Source organism: Salmo salar, chromosome ssa13, assembly GCF_905237065.1.
Source record: "Salmo salar chromosome ssa13, Ssal_v3.1, whole genome shotgun sequence".
Classification (NCBI taxonomy): domain Eukaryota; kingdom Metazoa; phylum Chordata; class Actinopteri; order Salmoniformes; family Salmonidae; genus Salmo; species Salmo salar.
The window spans coordinates 43,488,094-43,511,064 of record NC_059454.1 but is presented as its reverse complement, the minus strand read 5'-3'; the positions used below and the strand labels follow the sequence as shown (position 1 = coordinate 43,511,064).

Genomic DNA, 22,971 nt, shown 5'->3' with positions numbered 1-22,971 from the left:
ATATTCTAGATGATTCTGTGCTTCCAACTTTGTGGCAACAGTTTGGGGAAGGCCCTTTCCTGTTTCAGCATGACAATGCCCCGGTGCACAAAGCGAGGTCCATACAGAAATGGTTTGTCGAGATCGGTGTGGAAGAACTTCACCGGCCTGCACAGAGCCCTAACCTCCACCCTTTCGAACACATTTGGGATGAATTGGAACGCCAACTGCGAGCCAGGCCTAATTGCCCAACATCCGTGACCGACCTCTCTAATGCTCTTGTGGCTGGATGGAAGCAAATCCCCACAGCAATGTTCCAACATCTAGTTGAAAGCCTTCCCAGAAGAGTGGAGGCTGTTATAATAGCAAAGGCGAGAACCAACTCCATATTAAAGCCCATGATTTTGGAATGAGATGTTTGACGAGCAGGTGTCTACATACTTTTGGTCATGTAGTGTAGTGTAGCATAGGTATAAATACATGAAGGCACTCAACAAACTGACAGTACAATATTTACACATGTCGGGGAAGGGGGATATGGAGAGCAAAGTGTTTAAATTGTGCAATATTTTTAGCAATAATAAAGTCTATTAGCAGCTGGTGTGTGTGTGTGTGTGTCTGGACGTGCCTGGGAAAGTGTTTTTTGTTGGGTGTGTTCTCTCCATCTCTCTTTCCTTAAACTTGTGGAGGTCCTCACCTTATAAGCTAATGTTTAGATTATGTTCAAGTCTTCTGTCTGCCACAAAGCTGTTAACTCCATTTCAAAAGAGCGTCTGTGTTTCTCAAGAGATTTTAGCACAATTAGACTAACCTGTATAAACAAACGTTCCATGAAAAATGTTTAGTGGGGTGTTTTGAATAGACTAAATATAATTTAAGGAGGAGACCTTTAAGTAAATGTAAAGTTTGGTACGGGAATAAAGTTTTTCTCAAATGCTAAGAAACTTTCAATGAAACTGAGGTCCACTTGATCTCCATCATAACCTAATGAGTACAACACTATTATCTTTTGCAAAACTGTAAGTCATTTCTCATTGCTTTCCCACACAATGCAAATCCTAAGCACATTTTTGCAAAACAGGAAACGCAACTCTACAAAAGACACAAAACTCAGTTGAGTAAATCATGACAAACAAAATTAAAACATTTGGTCACAGCTGATACAAATTACTCCTATTAATGTGAACCTCTTCTGCATGTGCGCAAAACTTCTTTGCATGGTGGTTCAATTAGCAATCAGTCCTTATTCATGCATACATGATGTCACCTCTCTCTGAGTCGCTGTTTGCATTAATGGACCAAGGAAGAGGCCCAGGGCAAGGCCAAAGGAGAGGTAGAGGGGCCCATAGAGGAACTGGGATTCAAATGTGTGGTGGTGGAGTAGCTCAAAGGGCAATATAGTGCCTTTGGAAAGTATTCAGACCCCTTGACTTTTTCCACATTTTGTTACGTTACAGCCTTATTCTAAAATTGATTAAGCAATCTACACACAATACCCCATAATGAGAAAGTGAAAAGTTTTTTATTTTAACATACCTTATTTACATAAGTATTCAGACCCTTTGCTATGAGGCTCGAAATTCAGCTCAGGCGCATCCTGTTTCCATTGATCATCCTTGATGTTTCTACAATTTGATTGGAGTCCACCTGTGGTAAATTCAATTGATTGGACATGATTTGGAAAGGCACATACCTGTCTATATAAGGTCTCACTGTTTACAGGGCATGTCAGATCAAAAACCAAGCCATGAGGTCAAAGGAATTGTCCGTAGAGTTCTGAGACAGGATTGTGTCGAGGCACAGATCTGGGGAAGGGTACCAAACATTTCTGCAGCATTGAAGGTCCCCAAGAACACAGTGGCCAACAACATTCTTAAATGGAAGAAGTTTGGAAGCACCAAGACTCTTTCTAGAGCGGTCTGCCTGACCAAACTGAGCCATCAGGGGAGAAGGACCTTGGTCAGAGAGGTGACCAAGAACCCGATGGTCACTCTGACGGAGCTCTAGAGTTCCTCTGTTGAGATGGGAGAACCTTCCAGAAGGACAACCATCTCTGCAGCAGGTCTTTATGGTAGAGTGGCCAGACGGAAGCCAATCCTCTGTAAAAGGCACATGACAGCCCGCTTGGAGTTTGCCAAAAGTCACCTAAAGACTCTCAGACCATGAGAAACAAGATTCTATGGTCTGATGAAACCAAGATTTAACTCTTTGGCCTGATTGCCAAGTGTCATGTCTGGAGGAAACCTGGCACCATCCCTACGGTGAAGCATGGTGGTGGCAGCATCCTGCTGTGGGTATGTTTTTCAGCGGCAGGGACTGGGACAGTAGTCAGGATCGAGGCAAAGATGAATGGAGCAAAGTACAGAGAGATCCTTGATGAAAACCTGCTCCAGAGCGCTCAGGACCTCAGACTGGGGCAAAGGTTCCTTCCAACCGGGCAACAACCCTAAGTACACAGCCATGACAACGCAGGAGTGGCTTCGGGACAAGTCTCTGAATGTCCTTGAGTGGACTAGCCAGAGACTAAACTTGAACCCGATCGAACATCTCTGGAGAGACCTGAAAATAGCTGTGCAGCAATGCTCCCCATCCAACCTGACAGAGATTGAGAGGATCTTCAGAGAAGAATTGGAGAAACTTCCCAAATACAGTTGTACCAAGCTTGTCGCATCATACCCACGAAGACTCAAAGCTGTAATCGCTCCCACTGTCAAGTCTGAATACTTTCCAAAGGCATTGCACAAAGAGCTAATGTATTAGATGAAATTCATGCCACAATTGTTGACAGTGTTGTCAATCATGGCCTTTCCACGAGAGAGGCTGGGCAGCGGGTCTAGCCCAATCTCCGTTGATCAACTTTGGCATCAATAGTGACAATATTGAAGAATGACGTTATTTAAGTTACAATGCTAAACCACACTGTATTTCGGTATTACTGTACTGTATCCAGTCAAATGTGTGTAAAACGGTTCTGTCAATGCCATTCATGTAACCAAACTGTCAGAGATCCAGACAGCAGTCATTCAAGATCATAACATGTTCAGAAACGTCAACAGTATGAGTTTGGCAACTATTGATCAGGTCCTTAAAATACACAAAGTGGGAATGAAACAACTTTGGAAGGTCCCATTCTGAAGAAACAGTGGGAGCGTGAAGGAGACTAGACTCCAGTGTGTACAGGTAAGGGTTTGTCACTGTAATGCCTTTTCTTACAGTAAAACATTAAATTGCATGCAGCTGGAATATTTTACAATATATTTACTTCATGTATACAGTGCCTGCGGAAAGTAGTCAGACCCCTTGACTTTTTCCTAATTTTTAGGTTACAGCCTTATTCTATGATTGATTAAATAGATTTTCCCCTCATCAATCTACACACAATACCCCATAATGACAAAGCAAAAACAGATTTTTTTAAAAATATAAATAAAAATAAACTGACCAAGGCCCTTCTCCCCTGATTGCTCAGTTTAGCTGGGGGGCCAGGTCTAGGAAGAATCTTGGTGCTTCCAAACTGCTAAGCGCATAATGTTCCTCACTCCCTACCAGCCTAGTGTGTCGCACTCGCAAATGCTTCACAATGTATTTCTTTGTAGACTATAGCCTTGAAATAATGTAGCCTTTCAAAAGTAAGGAGACGAGGGAGTAACCTCATTGGTAAAATGTGCCAGGGCAAAGGGATGCAAACATCACCCTGTGTGCTTCTATCTTTAGCGATGTTGTTCTTTGCCACATACCTTCAGTTGGCCCGTAAAATACACAACGTCTCCTCACATTTCTTGATGCATTGGACCATAGAGTAAGGCCTGACATATGGGACAATTTTGCTTTCCACCACTCCCGTCTTGTTACTGAATGGTTTGCAGCCCACCCACGAATGATGATGCAATTTCTCCCTCCATACTCTCCTTTCCTCAATCCAACCGAGGAATTCTTCTCTGCGTGCAGGTGGAAGGTTCATGATTGCCGTCCACATGACCAGATGTCCCTCTTAGACGCAATGATTGCTGGTTGTCTGGGCATCACTGCAGAGGACTGCCAAGCATGAATGTGCCATACAAGGAGATTTTTTTCCCTCGCTGCATTGCGAGGGGAAAACACCCAGTGTAATGTTGATGAAAACGTGGACTGATCGACAAAGAATGGATTGAATGATCTGTGTTTGTTGCCTTTTTTCACGTTGCCTTGTTTTGGTTGACTTGGTGTATTTAATTTTTGTTCTCTGTGTATACTGTACAGCATCAGTGAATCTGTAAAGTACAACATGGAAAAATGTGAAATAAAGCCTTTTGTTTCTGGATATTCATGCTCTTGAGTGACATCCTCTATGCATTGGTCATAGTTGGTCATAGTTGCCTTCCCTGTAGCTCAGTTGGTAGAGCATGGTGTTTGCAACACCAGGGTTGTGGGTTCGATTCCCACGGGGGGCCAGCACAAAAAAAAATTGTATAAAATGTATGCATTCACTACTGTAAGTCGCTCTGGATAAGAGCGTCTGCTAAATGATGTAAATGTAAATGTAAATCATTTTAGGAAACACTAATACAGCCCATGATGTGATAATGTGTTTACTTGCCTTTTTAAGGTCATACTATAATTATAGTACCAACAAATGGCAGACATACTGTATAAAAGAAGGTTAACCATGTTAGGGTATATTGATAGTTGTAGTTAGTATTTATTGGGCCATTATGTAACGATTGATTGAAATTACTTTTCATTAGATAACACGTTTGTATGTTTTGGAGGTAGTTGATTTTGTGTCATGTATTTCATGTTTTGAGTCTTAATGCATTTTGCAAATTAAATGTGTAATTTTGGCCAACGTATTTCAGTTTGGGGGTGCGTGTTGATGGTTTTGAAAAATTTGAATTTTGTTTGCACAAATATGATCACGCGATCAAAGAAAAAAAAAATGTTTTATTGTCACATAAACCAGATAGGTGCAGTGTTGTTTTACAGGGTCAGCCATGGTAATACGGTGCCCCTGGAGCCAATTAGGATTAAGCTCAAAGGTAAATCAACAGATTTTTCATCTTGTCTGCTCAGGTATTCAAACCAGCGACCTTTTGTGTTACTAGACTAGCCTGGCATTATGAACACTTTGAGAAAGGTGAGAGGAGCAAGGAGCAGAGCGTGCCCAATTTGACTGGAGCGCAGAGCGAGATTCCCAATGTCTGGATCTTCGGCCTTCTCACCTGCTCCAATTTTGCTACAGTAGCGCTCACTTCACAACCTCGGGGCATGCCCGGCCCAGCATGCATTTGTAGTTTACTTGTGTGCTGCTATAGCCCCTTGCTTTATCTACTGTCATGAAGTTTGCTAAATATTTTCATAAAGAAACAACTGATAAAACACACAGGTGCAAAATCAAGGTGACTTACAAAGATAAAGAGCAGGAGAGGGAGTGTGGTGATGTAAAGAATCCTTGTGGGATCTGAAAAGACATGTGTCCCGAAAAAATGATGTACTTACTATGTGCACTTGCTAAAAGAAAGGAACAAAATGGGTAGCTAATTAAGTGTGTCATTGTAGTAAAGTATCTATAAACCAAAAATCAGGTCTCTTAAAAGTTTCCTTCATTTTGTTATATTATCTATACAATAGGCCAATAATTGATTTTGGCCCAATGGGTCTTTCAGTTTTGATTGAGTTATTTTGCCTAAAAACCTTCAGGCTTACCAATAGAATAAAAAATAAAAATACTCTGTATCCGTGCCCAGTCTGGCAAAAAGAGGCCAAAAGGGTGTTTATCATCCCCAGTGGCTCTGCAAGTGTAGAGAGGATATTCTCTACTGCTGGACTGCTCTCCAGGCAACATCGCATGAGCCTGAAGCCACAGACTGGCCAAACTCGTGTTTCTAAAAATGAATTCAAAGGCACTGTAGACTGAGCCTAATAAGGCATTTTTTTTGTTTTGTATTTAAATCTAAGTAAGTCACAGCCTATACGTGCAATTTATGGACTATAATGATTTAATACAACAAAATGTTGTTTAAATGCTAAGCGCATAATGTTCCTCACTCCCTACCAGCCTAGTGTGTCGCACTCGCAAATGCTTCACAATGTATTTCTTTGTAGACTATAGCCTTGAAATAATGTAGCCTAAAAAATTCATTTTTGTTCCTTCTTAGGCTCCCTGTCTGGCTCCTGGCCTATTTAGAGTGTTTACATGCTGTTTAATATGACATGTAGCCTATTTTAAATGATGAGCGCTCCTTACATTCACCTTTTCATGTTTATTCAAAAACTTTTAATTCAAATCATATGGTTTGTTTTCAATACTTCAAAACCTAAATTGTAGTCACAAAATAAATGGGTATTGGTTTAATTGTGATTTTAATGAATGGCTTGAATTTGAAGAGGCAGTTTTTTCCCCTGTGAATGCTGTGCGGTTTTTAGCAGAGCGGTTGGAAAGGACATGGAGTGCTGGAGTGGTGCACAAGCACTGCTCCATGAGTGATGAGCGGGATTTCCGACCGCTCATCTCCGCTCACATACTCTGGTTCTTATCAACCATTCTGTGTCATCATAGTGCTGCAAGGAAGAAGTAGCGCTCTCTCCCTTCCTGGACACCTCAGAATATGACTTTTTGTTTTACTTTTACCCCTTTTTCTCCCCAATTTTGTGGTACCCAATTGGTAGTTAGTCTTGTCTCATCGCTGCAACTCCCGTACGGACTCGGGAGAAGCAAAGGTCGAGAGCCGTGCGTCCTCCGAAACACAACCCAACCAAGCCGCACTGCTTCTTGACACAATGCCCACCAAACACGGAAGCCCTCCGCACCAATGTGTCTGAGGAAACACTGTGCACCTGGCGACCGTGTCAGCTCGAACCCAGATACTCTAGTGGACTCGAACCCAGATACTCTAGTGGACTCGAACCCAGATACTCTAGTGGACTCGAACACAGATACTCTAGTGGACTCGAACACAGATACTCTAGTGGACTCGAACACAGATACTCTAGTGGACTCGAACCCAGATACTCTAGTGGACTCGAACCCAGATACTCTAGTGGACTCGAACCCAGATACTCCAGTGGACTCGAACCCAGATACTCTAGTGGACTCAAACCCAGATACTCTAGTGGCACAGCTAGCACTGCGATACAGTGCCTTCGACCACTTTTATTTATCTGAAGGATTTCTTGTAATGCCCGCCCTCCCTTCAGGGCTTGTTGTTGTCCGACACATATGCAAACCATTTGTTTACTTGTTTGTTTGTTTACTGCTGTAGTCTAGTGTTTACCCCAGTTGGTCTTGAATTCATTTTCAAATGGACACAGCCCAAACCACGCAGTCAGTAGTGTTATTATCAGGTCAGTTAAACAGTGCTGATTGATACCTTTTTATTGTCCCAAATGAAATTTGGTTGGTGCAACATTAGCACATAGTACAGCAATGACATATTGAGTTGTTTTGCTGCCACTGAGATGATAGATAGATATTTTGTTCACACACACACACTTTTTTTCAGAGTACCGGGTCAGGTTGTTAGCCTGCCTCTGTCTGTATTGTTGTAACAACACAGAGCCTTGCCTGTCTCTTTGTATACACTGTAAACCTCCTCTCAGGTCTAGTGATATTGTGGAGAGGAGAGCACTCCAACCTGTCATCTTCACACAAACAAGGTCTTCACTAGAGTAAACCACTTCAAAAGAACTGCACTAAATAAGGAATAGGGTGACATTTGGGACACCAAGGCCAGCATGCCAGGTACTTTGGACCCACTCCAATTTGCTCCAACAGATCCATGGAAGATCATTGCTATTCTCACAGCCCTAACACATCTGGACAAGAGGAACACCTATGTGAGAATGCTGTTCATTGACTACAGTTCAGCATTCAACACTATTGTTCCCTCCAAGCTCGTCACCAAGCTCAGACCTCTGGGTCTGGACACTAACCCCTGCAACTGGATCCTGGACTTTCTGATGGACAGACCAGTCTGTGAAGATTGGCAACAACACCTCCTCGACACTGACTCTTATCCCTGGGGGGCCCCTGTGTTGTGACCTCAGCTCTCTGCTATACTTAAGCAATAAGGCCCGAGGAGGTGTGGTATATTGGCCATATATCACAAATCCCAGAGGAGCTTTATTGCTATTATAAACTGGTTACCAACGTAATGCGAACAGTAAAACTGTTATACCCGAGGTATGCGGTCTGATATACCATGGCTTTCAACCAATCAGAATTCAGGGCTCAAACCACCCAGTTTATATGCCCTGTTCAAACACGACTGTGTGGCTTTGCACGACGCAAACTCCATCATCAAGTAGGCCTATAGGAGGTAAGTGAACTGGCATTGCGGTGCTACCACAACAATCTCTCCCTCAACGTCAGCATAACAAAGGAGTTGATTGTCGACCTTTCGGAAGCAGAGGAGGGAACAGGACTGCAGTAGAGTTATAAGTTCCACATCACCGAGGGCTTGACTTGGACCAACAACACCACCACTCTTGTCAAGACGACACAACAGTGTCTCTACTTCCTAAGGCAGCTGAGCATGAGGTCTGGTACCAACAGTCTCAATCTACAAGCCATCAGACTGCTGAACACTTGAACTGGACTGACCACCTGTTCTGATTCTCCACTCTTTAGCACACACACACACACACACACACACACACACACACACACACACACTCATACATTCATGCTGCACACACATCTGCTGCTATCAGACTCTTAGTATGAGTGCTGAATACTGCACATTTTCACTTTCCCCCAATCTCCCCTTCCCCAAAACACACATACAGTTGAAGTCAGAAGTTTACATACACCTTAGCCAAATACATTTAAACTCTGTTTTTCACAATTCCTGACATTTAATCCTAGTAAAAATGTCCTGTCTTAGGTCAGTTAGGATCACCACTTTATTTTAAGAATGTAAAATGTCAGAATAACAGTAGAGAGAATGATTTATTTCAACTTTTATTTCTTTCATCACATTCCCAGTGAGTCAGAAGTTTACATACACTGAATTAGTATTTGGTAGCATTGCCTTTACATTTTTGAACCTGGGTCAAATGTTTTGGGTAGCCTTCCACAAGCTTCCCACAATAAGTTGGGTGGATTTTGGCCCATTCTTCCTGACAGAGCTGGTGTAACTGTGTCAGGTTTGTAGGCCTCCTTGCTCGCACACACTTTTTCAGTTCTGCCCACAAAGTTTCTATAGGATTGAGGTCGGGGCTTTGTGATGGCCACTCCAATACCTTGACGTTGTTGTCCTTAAGCCATTTTGCCACAACTTTGGAAGTATGCTTGGGGTCATTGTCCATTCGGAAGATCCATTTGCGACCAAGCTTTAACTTCCTGACTGACGTCTTAAGATGTTGCTTCAATATATCCACATGATTGTCCTTCCTCATGATGCCATCTATTTTGTGAAGTGCACCAGTCCCTCCTGCTGCAAAGCACCCCCACAACATGATGCTGCCACCCCCGTCCTTCACGGTTGGGATGGTGTTTTTCAGCTTGCAAGCCTCCCCCTTTTCCTCCAAACATAATGATGGTCATTATGGCCAAACAGTTATATTTTTGTTTCATCAGACCAGAGACAATTCTCCAAAAAGTACGATCTTTGTACCCATGTGCAGTTGCAAACTGTAGTCTGTCTTTTTTTTGACGGTTTTGGAGCAGTGGCTTCTACCTTGCTGAGCGGCCTTTCAGGTTATGGCGATATAGGACTCGTTTTGCTGTGGATATAGATACTTTTGTACCTCTTTCCTCCAGCATCATCACAAGGTCCTTTGCTGTTGTTCTGGGATTGATTTGCACTTTTCGCACCAAAGTACGTTCATCTCTAGGAGACAGAACACGTCTCCTTCCTGAGCGGTACGACGGCTGCGTGGTCCCATGGTGAGGTCTTGGCTGATTTATTTTGATTTTCACATGATGTTAAGCAAAGAGACACTGAGTTTGAAGGTAGGCCTTGAAATACCTCCACAGGTACACCTCCAATTGACTCAAATGATGTCAATTAGCCTATCAGAAGCTTCTAAAGCCATGACATCATTTTCTGGAATTTTCCAAGCTGTTTAAAGGCACAGTCAACTTTGTGTATGTAAACTTCTGACCCACTGGAATTGTGATACAGTGAATTATAAGTGAAATAATCTGTCTGTAAACAATTGTTGGAAAAACTACTTGTGTCATGCACAAAGTAGATTTCCTCACCGACTTGCCAAAACTATAGTTTTTTAACAAGAAATTTGTGAAGTGGTTGAAAAATGAGTTTTAATGACTCCAACCTAAGTGTATGTAAACTTCCGACTTCAACTGTGAATATTGGACAATAAATTGTGTCTTCCTGTATTATAGTTATGCTCAAGTGTTTATTCTATTCTACTGAGCCATTTACTTTATGTTCATATATACTGTATACCATGTGTAAGCCATACATATGACTAAAAACATATGTGTTTTTGGATCAACGTCCAATACTATTCTTTGTCTAGACTCAGTGGCTACTACACGTCGGCTGGTCCCACTATAAATAAACTACAACTTATAGGCTTTATAAAACATTTATTAAGTCTTCATAAAGATGACATGGGTGCTTCACAAGTCATGTTTGAGCAAAGTCACACTACAGTAGCTACACGTCTGTTTTACCTCGTAATCGTAGACGAAGACGTACTGGACACTATCAGTAGAATCCAATGAAGCGAATGGCCCTTTGCAAAGCACGCACATGCAAGGAAGTATGCAGTGGGTGTACGAATGCACAGATACACAAACATGTTTGGCCACATACCAGCATCGACTTACATATGCTGGTAGTGATGTTGGAGATAAATAAATACCAAGTACGGCAGTAAAGGCGCACTATCCTCCAGCTATAATATACAACTGAAAACAACTTGAAGTGTATTGTATTACACTTCACACTCTGATCTTTGAGCAGAGTCTGCGCTGCATTTTTGAGTGGTGCATACTTGCCATGTTTGGTAATGCCATTTGATTGATTTTGTGGAAATTGTTCAGCCTAAAGCCTGGCTGTTTTAGAATCTTGTCTGTTAAGACCAACTGTTCCAGAATGTTCTGAGGAGAACAGAGCACACCACATTGCCATCCTTGTGGGATTTGATTTAGTTGCAATAGTTCTATTCAACTTCTGTGGAACTGGTTGTTCTGATGGTCCAGTAGATACGCTCCCCCCAAAAATACCATATTGTTCACTTTGAGGAGAGCAGAGTCCATAAAAGGAATGGCCTTAGAACTTCTATGGAACTGGTCTAGAATGTTGTTCTGAGAACAGCAGAACACACCAGTCAGTCTCTAAGTCATTTCCTTCATTAATCTCCATCAGACAACAACATGGCCATCTGGCTGTGATAAGGTCCGCTTCACCCAGGGTCTGAGGCTGTCTGTCTTTTTCTCATTAGGGATGAAATAGTCTGTCCTCTGGTCAAGGGTCAAGCTATTTTCCCAGGCTGAGAGAGAGAGAGATCTTGTAGTCATGTGTGTTCAGTGTACACCATTGGATGTGGACAAAATCACTTACAGACACTGGCTTGTTGCCTGTAGAGGGTGTGTGTGCGCAGCAGAGGAATGTTCTCGAGGTCAACGACCTCACTAAGCTAACTGCAGGCTATCCTAACTTCACTTAGCTAGCCTAATGCTGTTGTGTTGGTCTAGTCTAACTGTAGGCTAAACTTCTAAACTTCATTTGAGCCAGCCCATGCATATAAGCCTACAATGCGGTTGTGTTTTGCTGCAGTGGGCTCATAAACAATTCACATTCGCCTAGTCTCTTCCCCACTGCCGCTGTGTCTGAAAACACAAGCGCCCTGTGAATTTAAGCAAATCAGACTAGCATTTGCCTATCTGCACAGTGCGAGAAATAGTGAGCCTCCTCTCTCAATCAGTTCCTAGTGTCTATCTGTACGGAGGAATAGTGGAGTAAGGAAGAAGCGTGGGCCTTCTGTCTCTGACCCCGTTTCTTTGTATTGTCTATGATTATGCGTTGTGTTTTGATGCGTTGTCAGATCCAATAAGGGAAGCAGACAGACAGACGGGCAACATAATGCTGTCCTATTGATGTCCACTTAATCACTGAGCCAGTCACAATAAGGTTATTAACAGTATGAGAAAGGGAGGGAGAGCTAGACCAGAGACTATATACGGAATAGGGCACCATTTGGTACACACGCTTGGTCTATAATGTTGTATTGTAACCTACAGTCAATGTAGGTTTAACCCTCTACTCCAGGTTGTGTATAGTTACAGAAATGTAAATTCCCAGTAACACCTGTAAATATATAGATTCCCCGGTAAATCTGTACATTTACCAGTATGAAGGGGAATGTATAGATTTTCAAAAAGAATGTGTAGATATCCCGACTTCCCAATTATAGCCTAGAAGACATCTCAAGAATGTCCACTTTTGGAAAGACACAAGGTTTTTCTCATCATCTCTAACCATATACTGTATATCATACCTAATTTGTGTATCCAGACATTTCTGGATTAGATGTCTAGATTTCGTGCTGTAAATCTTATGACATGGTGATGGTGAATGGTCGTATTCAACCTCACCCAGGTCACACCAGGTTCTCTCTGTCACAACAGAGTGTATACTTACATTTCTCTCTTTTCTCTCTCTCTCTCTCTCTCTCTCTCTCTTCCCACCTCCCTTTCTCTTGTCTCTCGCTCTCTCTCCATCGCTCTTTTCTCTCTTTCAAGTTCTAAAATGCTTTATTGGCATGACAAAAGTACTTGCATTGTCAGGAAAAACAATGTTGAATAATTCAACAGGACATAGATGACACGCAGAAACATTCATCTGAACTAGAATAGGTAATTAACATATAATACATTTATTCAACTTCAAACATAGCGATTTTCAAAGAATCTCAAAGCGCTTCAAAGCACAAAAAAACAACATAACATCATGGGATGGACAGTCATTAGAAAGTTCATGGCTTGAGTGGTCATCTGAGGGAGGTGGTCAAGCGGTAAGAAAATGTCCGGAGGCAGGCAGGCAGCTAGCGCGGTCTCAAGGTGTCTCTCTGTCTTATCCGTAGTAGACCTCGGATTTTGTTTGAGCTAAGCCACTGCGGTCCGTGGACTCCGTAGTAGGTAGCTAGCTAGCTACTCCTTCGCTTCTATCAAAATGAAGGGGCGCCCACTTGGATGACTAGGGCAGTTACGTGGTGCCAGAAAGCGCACCACATGTCAATAATAATTCAAGATCTCTCTCCCTCTCTTCTCTAGCTCAGTGGGAACATATGATAACATTGTGAAATGTGTAACCTTACATGTCGCTCGCTCTCTCTCCCTCCCCTCCAGCTGAGTGCCAACGTGTTGATCTTCCTGTGCACCAACATGATAGGTATCTGTACCCACTACCCTGCCGAGGTATCTCAGAGACAGGCCTTTCAGGAGACCAGGGGGTATATCCAGGCCCGGCTCTACCTACAGAGAGAGAATCAGCAACAGGTAGGCTACACACACACACACACAGGCATACATTTACACAAGCCATTACACTTGTTGACCTAACTATATTTTCAAATTATTGTGGGTCAACAATATAGAGTATTTCTGAATGCCTCTATACTCTACCAACATGTTCCCACGCAGTATTCCAACCAATGACTGGCACTCAAGGCAGTGACTCATTGAGGTTTCTAGCTGTTGAAACACATGAAAGGGAATGGGTTGAGTGCTTTTCTCTCACTTCTCTGTCTCTCTCTCTCTCTGTCTCTCTCTGTCTATCATACACATTTTCCAGGAGCGCCTGTTGCTGTCGGTGCTGCCGAGGCACGTTGCCATGGAGATGAAGGCAGATATCAACGCCAAGAAGGAAGATATGATGTTCCACAAGATCTACATCCAGAAACATGACAACGTCAGGTAACCATGGACACACACCCTTTCCCTCTGCCATAACCATGGACACACACTGACCATTTCACTCTCTTCCCGCAACAAGTGGTGCTGAGGTCAAAATGTGACACATCTGTATTGGCTCAAATGACAAAACTGCCACAGTTCCTCAAATCCTCTTAAAGCACATTAAAGGAAAGAATCCAAGGTCCCTCCCTGGGACTGCTTCCTCCAATGAACTTTGAGAGGAATTGAGGAAACAAGGATGGAGGAAGCAAGCATATGAAAGCCAGTAATTTTTTCAGACATTGCCGTGGCCCCATATCCACAAAGTGTCTGAGTAGGAATGCTGATCCAGGATCAGTCCATGCTATTTTATTAAGTATTAACTAAAACGCTAAACTGATCCTAGGTCAGCACTCCTACTCTGAGTTGTTTTGTGGACCCTGGACTACCTGATCTAACACCACCAGCCTCTTGACCCAGATATTAGTCTAAACTCTATTCAATCACCATCAAGATGTGTTGAATTAACACTGTGAAACTCCCCAGACATTCTCTCTCTATCGGTCTGTCTTCTATCATGTTGTTGTTGTTGTTGTTGTTGTTATTATTATTATTGAGTCAGAACATTGATCAAGAGGGCAACAGCGCCATCTCTCATCTCTCCACTAGAAGTGTCAACATTCCAGTTGTTTTTCCTCTTCCTTGTAATTATTACCACAAATTAGAAAATGAGAATCGTGCTGAGATGTCTTCACTGGGAAGGGAGGGAGGACTGAAGGTGACCTATATGAGTCCAGACGAAAAGCTGAACAGAATAAATGCCTCTCTATCTCAACAAGAGATGGCGGGAGGGAGCAGACAGGCCGGTCGGCGCATGACCATGCCAATGATGGGTTATTGATCTATCTCTCTGTCTCTCCCTCTTCCCCCTCTCTCTCTCTCCTTCTTTCATTCTCTCTTTTTCCTCCCTCTGTCTTACAATCTTTCTTACTCCCGCTTTCTCTTTCTCTCTCGCTCTCTCTCTCCCTGTCTTTCTTTCTCTCTCCATCCAACAGTATACTGTTTGCAGACATCGAAGGATTCACCAGCCTGGCATCACAATGCACCGCACAAGAGTTGGTCATGACACTGAATGAACTTTTCGCTCGCTTCGACAAACTAGCTTCGGTGAGCAGTTAGACATCATATAATCAGTCACTTCAACCCCGTACGTCAGATTTCAAACCTATTATAGATGTACTCTTTACTTTTAAATTGTGGATTTTGCATCGCCCATAGTGACGTGTGATTCATTGGCTACTGGCCACTTACATTTGTGTTGTGTAATGCTCCGTAATACATTTAACATTTGATGTGTAAACTACTCCCTAACCCTGAACCTGTGTGTGTCCTATAGGAGAACCACTGTCTGAGGATCAAGATCCTTGGAGACTGCTACTACTGTGTGTCTGGACTGCCTGAACCCAGGGCCGACCATGCACACTGCTGTGTGGAGATGGGAGTGGACATGATAGAGGCCATCTCGTGAGTCACACACACTAATGAATAACCTACTTTGAATTAGTAGAAAGCACATTTTGGCTTGTCTAGAATCTATCGTAACAGGGGGTTTTCGGTGTGTGTCTGCGCAAGCTTCTGTGTGTCTAACTGTGTGTGTGTGTTTGTCTCCCTGCAGGCTGGTGAGAGAGGTCACAGGGGTCAATGTGAACATGCGTGTGGGTATCCATAGCGGCCGGGTCCACTGTGGGGTGCTGGGACTCAGGAAGTGGCAGTTTGACGTATGGTCCAACGATGTCACTCTAGCCAATCACATGGAGGCAGGGGGTGCGGCAGGGTAAGCCCCTCCCAACACACCATAGAAAACTCCAATAGGGTTGCACTTGATCTGCTGCTAAACATTTAGTTGCACATGCAAGTTCAAGCCTTTATTTTTTTTTTAATTGTAAAAAATAAACATTTGTCTTTGGCTTACAGGCATATGGCTCGGACGCATCACAATTCGACACAAATAGAGGATAAAACACACGCTTGATAATACAATAAATCTAACTAGATGTGGGGCATCATAATAAAGTGTTAGTATTGATTACATTCTTTCTGGTACTGCAGTCCTCGAGATTCAAAATGTCCTCTGATGTACTGTGTCGATGTGACCCCTTGTCCTTGTGTGTATGTGTGTGTTACTAGGCGTATCCACATCACCAAGGCCACCCTACAGTACCTGAATGGGGACTATGAGGTGGAGCCAGGGTTCGGAGGGGACAGGAACGCCTATCTGAAGGAGAACAACATCGAGACATTCCTGGTGCTGGGGTGCAGCCAGAAAAGGGTCTGTTGTTTAATTAACGAGTTAAATCAATCGTTTTTTTTTTTTCATTTATACTAGGAAAAAGAATAGTTTATTGTCCATTGTCAGTTTCAGATCACAGAAATTCTTCATTTCCTTTAGTTATCCATTTATTAATTGGTTTCCTCTTTTTCTCCTGGATGGTACTTATCATTAATTATTAATTGAATTATCAAAAAGAATGTGTATTGTTCAAAATCTCTGTCAGAATCTATGTTGGTAATAGTATTGAATTTTTTGGGAATTAAAAAATACTGTGGAACAATATTCAAATGTCCAGTGTGAATAAGGTCCATTGGTGTGGTCATTTCCCTCCCCGCAGAAAGAGGAGAAGGCAGCGATGGCCAAGAGTGCCATGATGCAGCGGGCACGTGCCAACTCCACTGAGGGCCTGATGCCACGCTGGGTACCCGACACAAGGTTCTCCAGGACCAAGGACTCCAAAGTCTTCAGGCAGATGGTGAGAAACTGATTACCTGAAATGGTCTGAGAGCAAATGATTGCTCTATATAGCTAGGATCCCGTCCAATTGGCGACAGATTTTCATGCGAGTATTCTAAAATCTGCGTCAAGAAAATATGTGCATTTTCCCATCAGAGGTATTTCCACCAAACTGACTTGTTGCGGATAGAAAATCAGTGCGTGATTACGTGTTGCACACAAAATGGACTTTTTGGCTTAAGTTTACATGTACCGAATAAAAAAATCTAAAGTTCAATGTGTTTCCATCGCATTTTCAACTCTACTGATTGTTTGGTCACAAAAACGGTTACGTTAATTGTGCCTACTCTGGTCTTAGTATGTGCACTCTAGCTAACAGCTTGCAGATAGTGCGGGTAGGCTAGTCTACATGATGAGATGATTATGGGTAAGAGAGAGAATGTTTTTATTTGTCTAACCAGAACAAGACCCTCGATATTTATTGGAAAGGAGCATCAAGCTCATCACTGTGCACTTTCACCACCCTGTGAAGTTCATCATTTATTTCATCGGTAGCCAATAAACTGCATGGTTTCCTGAGTCGTAGTGGGAGGACCACACCATCACTTGACTCCACCATTTTCTGCATAATTAATTCATTGTATCGACACAAAAAGTTCCCACCATGTCGAACAAACAAATTATCTGTCGACATTTATAAAATTGTACCAAAACTTCCTGTTTCCATCACAGCTGTTGTGATTTTTTTAAATGATACGGTATGACTTTACTCACATAAAATGGTTCATGCTTTTGTCTAGCAACCTAAGCTTTAATCATGTGCGTAATACAAGCCTCAAGCCTCTAAAACAGCCAATGGAAAACTGAAATCATGTATCGATCAGTATAGAGCCAACACCATCACAACAAGTGGGAGTTAGTTACACAGCTCCGCTGTGAGTAAAGGGGTAATCCACAATTGCTATATAATTTTTTTTGACTTATATATATACATATATACTTATATATATATATACATATATGTATATATATATATACGCATTTCTTCTTGAGGAATATAACTTATAAATGCCTCATGAGCTCAGTTCAACTGTCGTACTCATCAGAACCCAAAATATAAGCTTTTTTTACCCCAATGTTTGTAAACAAATTACATGTAAACAAACCTTGTATAGCCTCAAAATATGCATAAAACTATCATTTTGATATCTTGGATGGTCAGTCTTTGCATCAATAGGTCTGTCTATGAATTTACGTGGTTATATTTCTCCAGGCCCATCCCTCAGCTTTTTACCAAAACAGAGGCAGGGTGTACCCTTTGTTATTGTTTCAAACGCAGATTGCCCCTTTAATGTACACCCAACACCCAATGGAAGTTAGTGGCCAGTGGCAGACAGCTAGTCTAACACTTGTTATTGACTCTGATATGATTCACAACAACAATGCTTCAGATCTGATCAGTCTAGCAGGACTGCATCTCCATGATCATTTCTCCTCTTTTCCTGTTCTCAACCTCTCTCCATTCCCCTCTTTCCTCACACCCTACACTTCACCTGTCTTCTCCTCAACTCTCTCCTCTTCTTTCCTCTCCTCTTCTTCTCACCCTCTCTCCAAACTCACTTCCCTTCCCCTTCTCAACTTCTGTCATCTTGTTCCTCTCCTTCTCTTCTCTTTTCTCCTCTTCTCATTACCTCCTTTCCCCTCACTCTCTCTTCTTTTCTGAGGGGTATTGCCCAGGGGGAGGAGGGTGTAATTTTAATCCTACAGCATTAATTAAAACATCAGTCTGGCTCCCAGGGATTAACTGTGCAGATGTCTGAGTCTGGCGGTATGTTTTTCACTGGCTTGGTTACACTGTGGTTTTCCCTGGCTACGTGTCTAAAACATCGCTCTCTCTCATCCATTCTTCTCTCTCTCCTCTCTCACACTCTCTTTCTTTCTCTCCCCCTCTCTCTCTCATCCATTCTTCTCTCTCTCTCCTCTCTCATACTCTTTTTCTCTCTCTCTCTCATCCATTCTTCTCTCTCATACTCTCTCTCTCTCTCTCTCATCCATTCTTCTCTCTCTCGCTCTCTCTCTCTTTCTCTCTCTCTCGCTCTTTGTGTTCCTCTCACTTTTCCCAGGGTATCGATGAAACATCCAGACAAGACAAGTGAGTCCTATTTTGGCCCAGTAGTTGTTATCGGGTTACTGTGTGTGTACTCTGTGTTGTTGTAGGCATTGGCCAGTTTGTGTGTGTGTGTGTTTAATGTAGTAGTGGGGACTGATTGGCACACTGTTAGTTATTGTTGGAGCTAAGTTTAGAGCAGACTGTTGGTTTTAGAGGGTCAGAGTCAGTCCAACACTAATTCCCTATTGGCTCTTAATCACTGCCTGTCACAGAGGTAGACCTGGGTTCAAATAGTATTTGTTTTCTTTCAATAAAATGCTTGATTGAGCAATGCCCGGGATGGAATGGAATAGTCTCAAAAGTGTAAAGTCTGCACATCTGTAAACAGGCTAAGAATTCAAATACTGTTTGATTTGTGCTTCTATCTCCATGGCCCTGTCTGTTGTCCTTGTCTGACTGTCCCCGTGACCCTGTCTGTTGTCCTTGTCTGTCTGTCCCCGTGACCCTGTCTGTTGTCCTTGTCTGACTGTCCCCGTGACCCTGTCTGTTGTCCTTGTCTGACTGTCCCCGTGACCCTGTCTGTTGTCCTTGTCTGTCTGTCCCCGTGACCCTGTCTGTTGTCCTTGTCTGTCTGTCCCCGTGACCCTGTCTGTTGTCCTTGTCTGACTGTCCCCGTGACCCTGTCTGTTGTCCTTGTCTGACTGTCCCCGTGACCCTGTCTGTTGTCCTTGTCTGTCTGTCCCCGTGACCCTGTCTGTTGTCCTTGTCTGTCTGTCCCCGTGACCCTGTCTGTTGTCCTTGTCTGTCTGTCCCCGTGACCCTGTCTGTTGTCCTTGTCTGTCTGTCCCCGTGACCCTGTCTGTTGTCCTTGTCTGTCTGTCCCCGTGACCCTGTCTGTTGTCCTTGTCTGTCTGTCCCCGTGACCCTGTCTGTTGTCCTTGTCTGTCTGTCCCCGTGACCCTGTCTGTTGTCCTTGTCTGTCTGTCCCCGTGACCCTGTCTGTTGTCCTTGTCTGTCTGTCCCCGTGACCCTGTTTGTTGTCCTTGTCTGTCTGTCCCCGTGACCCTGTCTGTTGTCCTTGTCTGTCTGTCCCCGTGACCCTGTCTGTTGTCCTTGTCTGTCTGTCCCCGTGAACCTGTCTGTTGTCCTTGTCTGTCTGTCCCCGTGACCCTGTCTGTTGTCCTTGTCTGTCTGTCCCCGTGACCCTGTCTGTTGTCTGTCTTTCCCCGTGACCCTGTCTGTTGTCTGTCTGTCCCCGTGACCCTGTCTGTTGTCTGTCTGTCCCCGTGACCCTGTCTGTTGTCTGTCTGTCCCCGTGACCCTGTCTGTTGTCTGTCTGTCCCCGTGACCCTGTCTGTTGTCTGTCTGTCCCCGTGACCCTGTCTGTTGTCTGTCTGTCCCCGTGACCCTGTCTGTTGTCCTTGTCTGTCCCCGTGACCCTGTCTGTTGTCCTTGTCTGTCCCCGTGACCCTGTCTGTTGTCCTTGTCTGTCTGTCTCCGTGACCCCGTCTATTGTCCTATCTCCCTGTTTGTAGCCGCTGTGCCCAAGAGGCCTTGAACCCTGAGGATGAGGTGGATGAGTTTCTGGGCCGAGCCATCGACGCCCGCAGCATAGACCAACTCCGTAAAGACCACGTCAAGAAGTTCCTCCTCACCTTCCAGACTAAAGACCTGGAGAAGAAGGTCAGAGGAGAAATGTTAACACTGTTTAAATTCAGTATGATGCGTTGTGATTGGCTGATTGAGTCAATGATTGATTGATTGATTTGACTATTAAACTACATATAAACCCACTCCAGACCAGGAGACATCACATACGTTACAACATGATAAAGAAAGCACAATAAAGCCTGAAGGATTCCCCCCCCGTTGTGGTCCTCCTTATTGTGTTAGCAGCTTGCTGCTGCAGCTAATAGTGACACAACCACTAATTGTATTATTCCTTCTCCCGATGATGTTTTCAGTACTCTAAGAAGGTGGATGATCGTTTTGGAGGCTACGTGGCCTGTGGTCTGTTAGTCTTCTGTTTCATCTGTTTCATCCAGATTATCATCTTCCCCCAGTAAGTCAATATCTTTTAATTATACCTAACCTCTCTTCTCATTGTATTTTATTTTGTATTTATTAACCTTTCTAATTGTTACCTGTGTGGAACTAAACTAGGCTGCTGGTTGGTCTGGTTGAACCGCTACGGGGTAGCCGGCTCAAAGGACCAAATAAGGGACAGCCTTTTTAACTGTATTACACCCATCAAAGACAATGTACTGAATTCATGTAGTAATGTACTGAATAGTAGCCTATGGTAAATTGAATTTGGTGCAGTATGTGACTTCCGGTAAGATGTATTCTTCTTTTTCTCCATAGCACTCCTCTGATGCTGGGTCTTTACATCAGCATCTTCATCATCCTCGTCAACATCCTCTTCATCTGTGCCATCTACTCCTGCATCAAGGTACGGGACAAGGGCCACCATTTTCTAATCGTATAATCACCCTTTCATAACAATGTAGCCAAAAGTTGCCATTTGTTATGATGATGCATTATATTCTTCAAGAATCCGTGTGTAAATAGAATTTAAATGACCATTAAACATATTCCCCAGATCGCAGGCTGTATCTTTTTATCTAAGAGGAGGACTAAGATGAATTATTCTCTTTCTTCATCTCTCGCTCTCTGTCTCTCTGCCCCCCTCCCCCTCCCAGCTCTTCCCGGCTGCATTGCAGACGGTGACTAAGAAGATCGTCCAGTCTCGTACCAATAGTACCCTGGTGGGGGTCCTCACCATCATACTCCTCTTCATGTCTGCCTTCGTTAACATGGTAGGGACCACTATTTGCTTTCCCGTTCATGTACAATAACAGTGCAGTTAGAATTGCAGGTAATTAAACATTTTCCTTTTTAAAACGTTGTACGGTACTGTGGCATAGGTTTTTGTGACAAGCTATCAGTAGAAGATGATAGAGTGCCGTGTTGCGCAAACATTGTGAATAATTCTCCCAATAGTGCCTACAACGGTAGTAGTTCAGTTTGACATCCGTGTGTTTGGGTTTCTCTGTTGGTTGACATGTGTAGCTCTCCCTTTAGTTTACCTGTGACAGAGAGGGCCTGGTGGACTGTGTGGTGCGTGAGCGTAACCTGTCCTCCAGTTTGGTGACTCTGTGTCTACTACACAACCTGACACAGTCGGCACAGGACGGACTGACCCTGTGCCCCAGCCAGCCCATGCCATGCCACTTCCCTGAGGTGAGCCCAGCAGGGACGCTAGTGGGTGGTGTGAGTGTGGTGTGAACACTGTATGTAATAACATTGTTATAACTTGCTACACCCCCCCCCCCTCTCCTCCTCCAGTATTTCTGCTACAGTGTTCTCCTGACCCTGCTGGCCTGCAGTGTGTTCCTCCACATCAGCAGTATAGGCAAGCTGGCCCTTATGGTGCTGATCCAGGTCACCTTCCTGCTGCTCGTGGAGTGGCCCCAGGTGGCCCTGTTCGACAACGCAGATCTGCTGCTCACCGCCAACACCCTGTGAGTTTACACACACACACACACACACACACACACACACACACACACACACACACACACACACCCTGTCACTAACTGTAGCCTACTGTTCGCCCACCTCATAGTATTTGTTCAAGTAGTACTTGTTTTCGTTCAAATACTTAAGCTGCACTAGTTGATAAAGTTGCATGGAATAGTCCCGAAAGTGCAAACCCTGACCATATGGTACTCAAGGCAGGTTGAATCACGTTGCAGTCCACATTACAAGCTTAAGAGCGCAAGTATACAATTCTAGTCAATGTGAACTTGTGTCTACCTTTCTGGTGTGCAAAGCACAAATTTCTTGTCAAGTGTTGAAGGTATTTAATCAATTTGTGTTATGTTTTTGCCCTTAGCTCTTTCACACCATTGAATGACTCTCTAGATTGGTTTCCTAGTTTCAATGAAACAGTTACAGAGACGTGGTAAGTTCAATGTTATCTTTTGGTCTTCTCTTTTAGTATTTTGGTCAGCGTACTGTTACCATGTCCATGTTAGTGTGCGTGTCTACTCTTAGACTGAGTCCATCCTCCGTCTGTCTCCCCTCAGCCAGGAGTGTGATTGATTGATTACAGTGGCAGTTCATGCCCATCAAGATTAGGGAGACCAATTTTAATTTTATGAGCATGGCCTCATATATTCCATTCACCCAGCTCAGTGTAACAGCGATAGGTCTAGGCTACTACAGTACATGATACTAAATGTT

General features: G+C 43.5%; 1 protein-coding gene across 3 annotated transcripts in view; it reads left to right on the top strand.

Moving 5' to 3' along the window:
* Positions 1-22,971, top strand: part of LOC106567013 (adenylate cyclase type 6) — an 80,785-nt gene that overhangs the window by 45,319 nt on the left and 12,495 nt on the right. For all 3 annotated transcript variants that reach the window (XM_014135781.2, XM_014135780.2, XM_014135782.2), the window contains exons 4-18: positions 13,280-13,429; positions 13,725-13,846; positions 14,881-14,992; positions 15,222-15,349; positions 15,501-15,659; positions 16,013-16,154; positions 16,495-16,632; positions 18,737-18,765; positions 20,259-20,406; positions 20,688-20,785; positions 21,088-21,175; positions 21,426-21,542; positions 21,808-21,966; positions 22,072-22,247; positions 22,622-22,690. In XM_014135781.2, the coding sequence (XP_013991256.2) occupies positions 13,280-13,429; positions 13,725-13,846; positions 14,881-14,992; positions 15,222-15,349; positions 15,501-15,659; positions 16,013-16,154; positions 16,495-16,632; positions 18,737-18,765; positions 20,259-20,406; positions 20,688-20,785; positions 21,088-21,175; positions 21,426-21,542; positions 21,808-21,966; positions 22,072-22,247; positions 22,622-22,690 (1,835 nt within the window). The remainder of the gene's footprint in view (positions 1-13,279; positions 13,430-13,724; positions 13,847-14,880; positions 14,993-15,221; positions 15,350-15,500; positions 15,660-16,012; positions 16,155-16,494; positions 16,633-18,736; positions 18,766-20,258; positions 20,407-20,687; positions 20,786-21,087; positions 21,176-21,425; positions 21,543-21,807; positions 21,967-22,071; positions 22,248-22,621; positions 22,691-22,971) is intronic.